Here is a 1,384-nt window from a genome sequence, read left to right as displayed (position 1 = left end):
AGCTTGGCACATAAGACACCTCGTGTGGAACACCCACTAATTCATTAATCATCTCCGTGGGTTGTCCAGTCCAACTGAGTATCATCGGGCAATTTAGTTTGGCCGGAACAATCCATTGAAAGTTGTTCATGAAGTAGCCCATAATGACCAAATCATAATTGGTTTTGTAGATCTCTTGCCATCGTTCATTCCTGAGTGCATCCAATTCCATAGTAAACATTACAGTATCGGCAGATATCACTCTTGTCAACATTTTCCACATACTTTTCTTTTTCGTACCCAAGCCGGACAATTCTTCATTAAATTTTCGTTGAAGCGTCTCCGACGGTTCAATTATAATATTGTGTATCTTTTCATGATTCACCTTTGACTTTTGCCCGGTGACGACAGTAACATTGTGACCCCGCTCTGCCAGTGTTTTCATAATCGACATGTGCACGATTAAATGAGAAGGGCTGGGACTGAGAAAAACACCCAGTATATGTGCACTGTGCACTGGCTGGACGCCTGTCGATATAGCCATAAATGTTATTGCCGCGATAGCGAACAGTTTGCTAATATCTGCCGCGCGCCAAAACTTCATTTTTCGTCGATTTTACAAAATAAACTGAATCAAAAACTATGACCAGACGGGGGTTTTTTTTATTTTATGCCATCGACTGATAACGATAGTGACGGGGATCATAAAAGTTGTTGCCTGGTAAATTCAAATAAACCGGCAACTCAGTAAAGGCGGTTAATAGTTGGATCACATTTTAATGGATTCAACTGATTATTTTAACATTGGCCAAAAAATTCCGATGGTACTCTGACTTAATTGTAATTTGGTACCTGTAGCATTTTTGCTTAGAAATAAAGAAATCAGCAAAAATCGCATAGATTGGCAACAGTACCGCTCTCTACACTACGGAGCGGAAATGATAAATGTTATCCGATTTTTTCGGATTGCGGTTTGCGTCTCAGTTTTAAATCTGAAAGATGGTCAAAATCGGCCGCCGTCCATAAAAAAATCCATTTATAATTGAACTTGTTTCAATAGTTTACCCAGGGTTGAACGAATGTTGTAAGCCCAATAGCTCCTTGGCGTGAAGTAGTTGCGTTCTCCACAAAGTCCTTGAAAGAGCTTTAAATCATATAAATGTTGTCAACTCTGAAAGGACTTGGATATATATGATAAAAACTCGTTATGGAGCAACCCTTGTATAGTAAGTATTGAAATTGGAATTCAAGCAAAAACCGATGATTCCACTACCAGTGTTGAGTTCATGAAATACTTGTTCGAATTTTAACGAACAAATTAAGGTTAATGACGTTTCCTTTTCTACAAACAATTTTGCCCGTTCATTGCCCTCTCATTTGTACATATTAGGCAATATTTTTCACC

At 38.7% G+C, this 1,384-nt stretch overlaps 1 protein-coding gene across 1 annotated transcript; it reads right to left on the bottom strand.

Moving 5' to 3' along the window:
* Positions 1-10: 10 nt before the first annotated feature.
* On the bottom strand, positions 11-583 carry LOC108382098 (uncharacterized; the record flags this gene model as incomplete). Its single annotated transcript, XM_017638495.1, has 1 exon — positions 11-583. A coding segment is annotated over exon 1 (573 nt), but the record flags the coding sequence as incomplete, so codon positions are not given.
* Positions 584-1,384: the final 801 nt, after the last annotated feature.

The sequence above is a fragment of the Rhagoletis zephyria genome, unplaced genomic scaffold (genome assembly GCF_001687245.7).
Source record: "Rhagoletis zephyria isolate East Lansing unplaced genomic scaffold, Rhagoletis_zephyria_1.1 Rzeph_scaffold_25173, whole genome shotgun sequence".
Lineage (NCBI taxonomy): Eukaryota > Metazoa > Arthropoda > Insecta > Diptera > Tephritidae > Rhagoletis > Rhagoletis zephyria.
The sequence above is the reverse complement of the archived record's forward strand: the minus strand, read 5'-3'. Positions and strand labels throughout refer to the sequence as shown.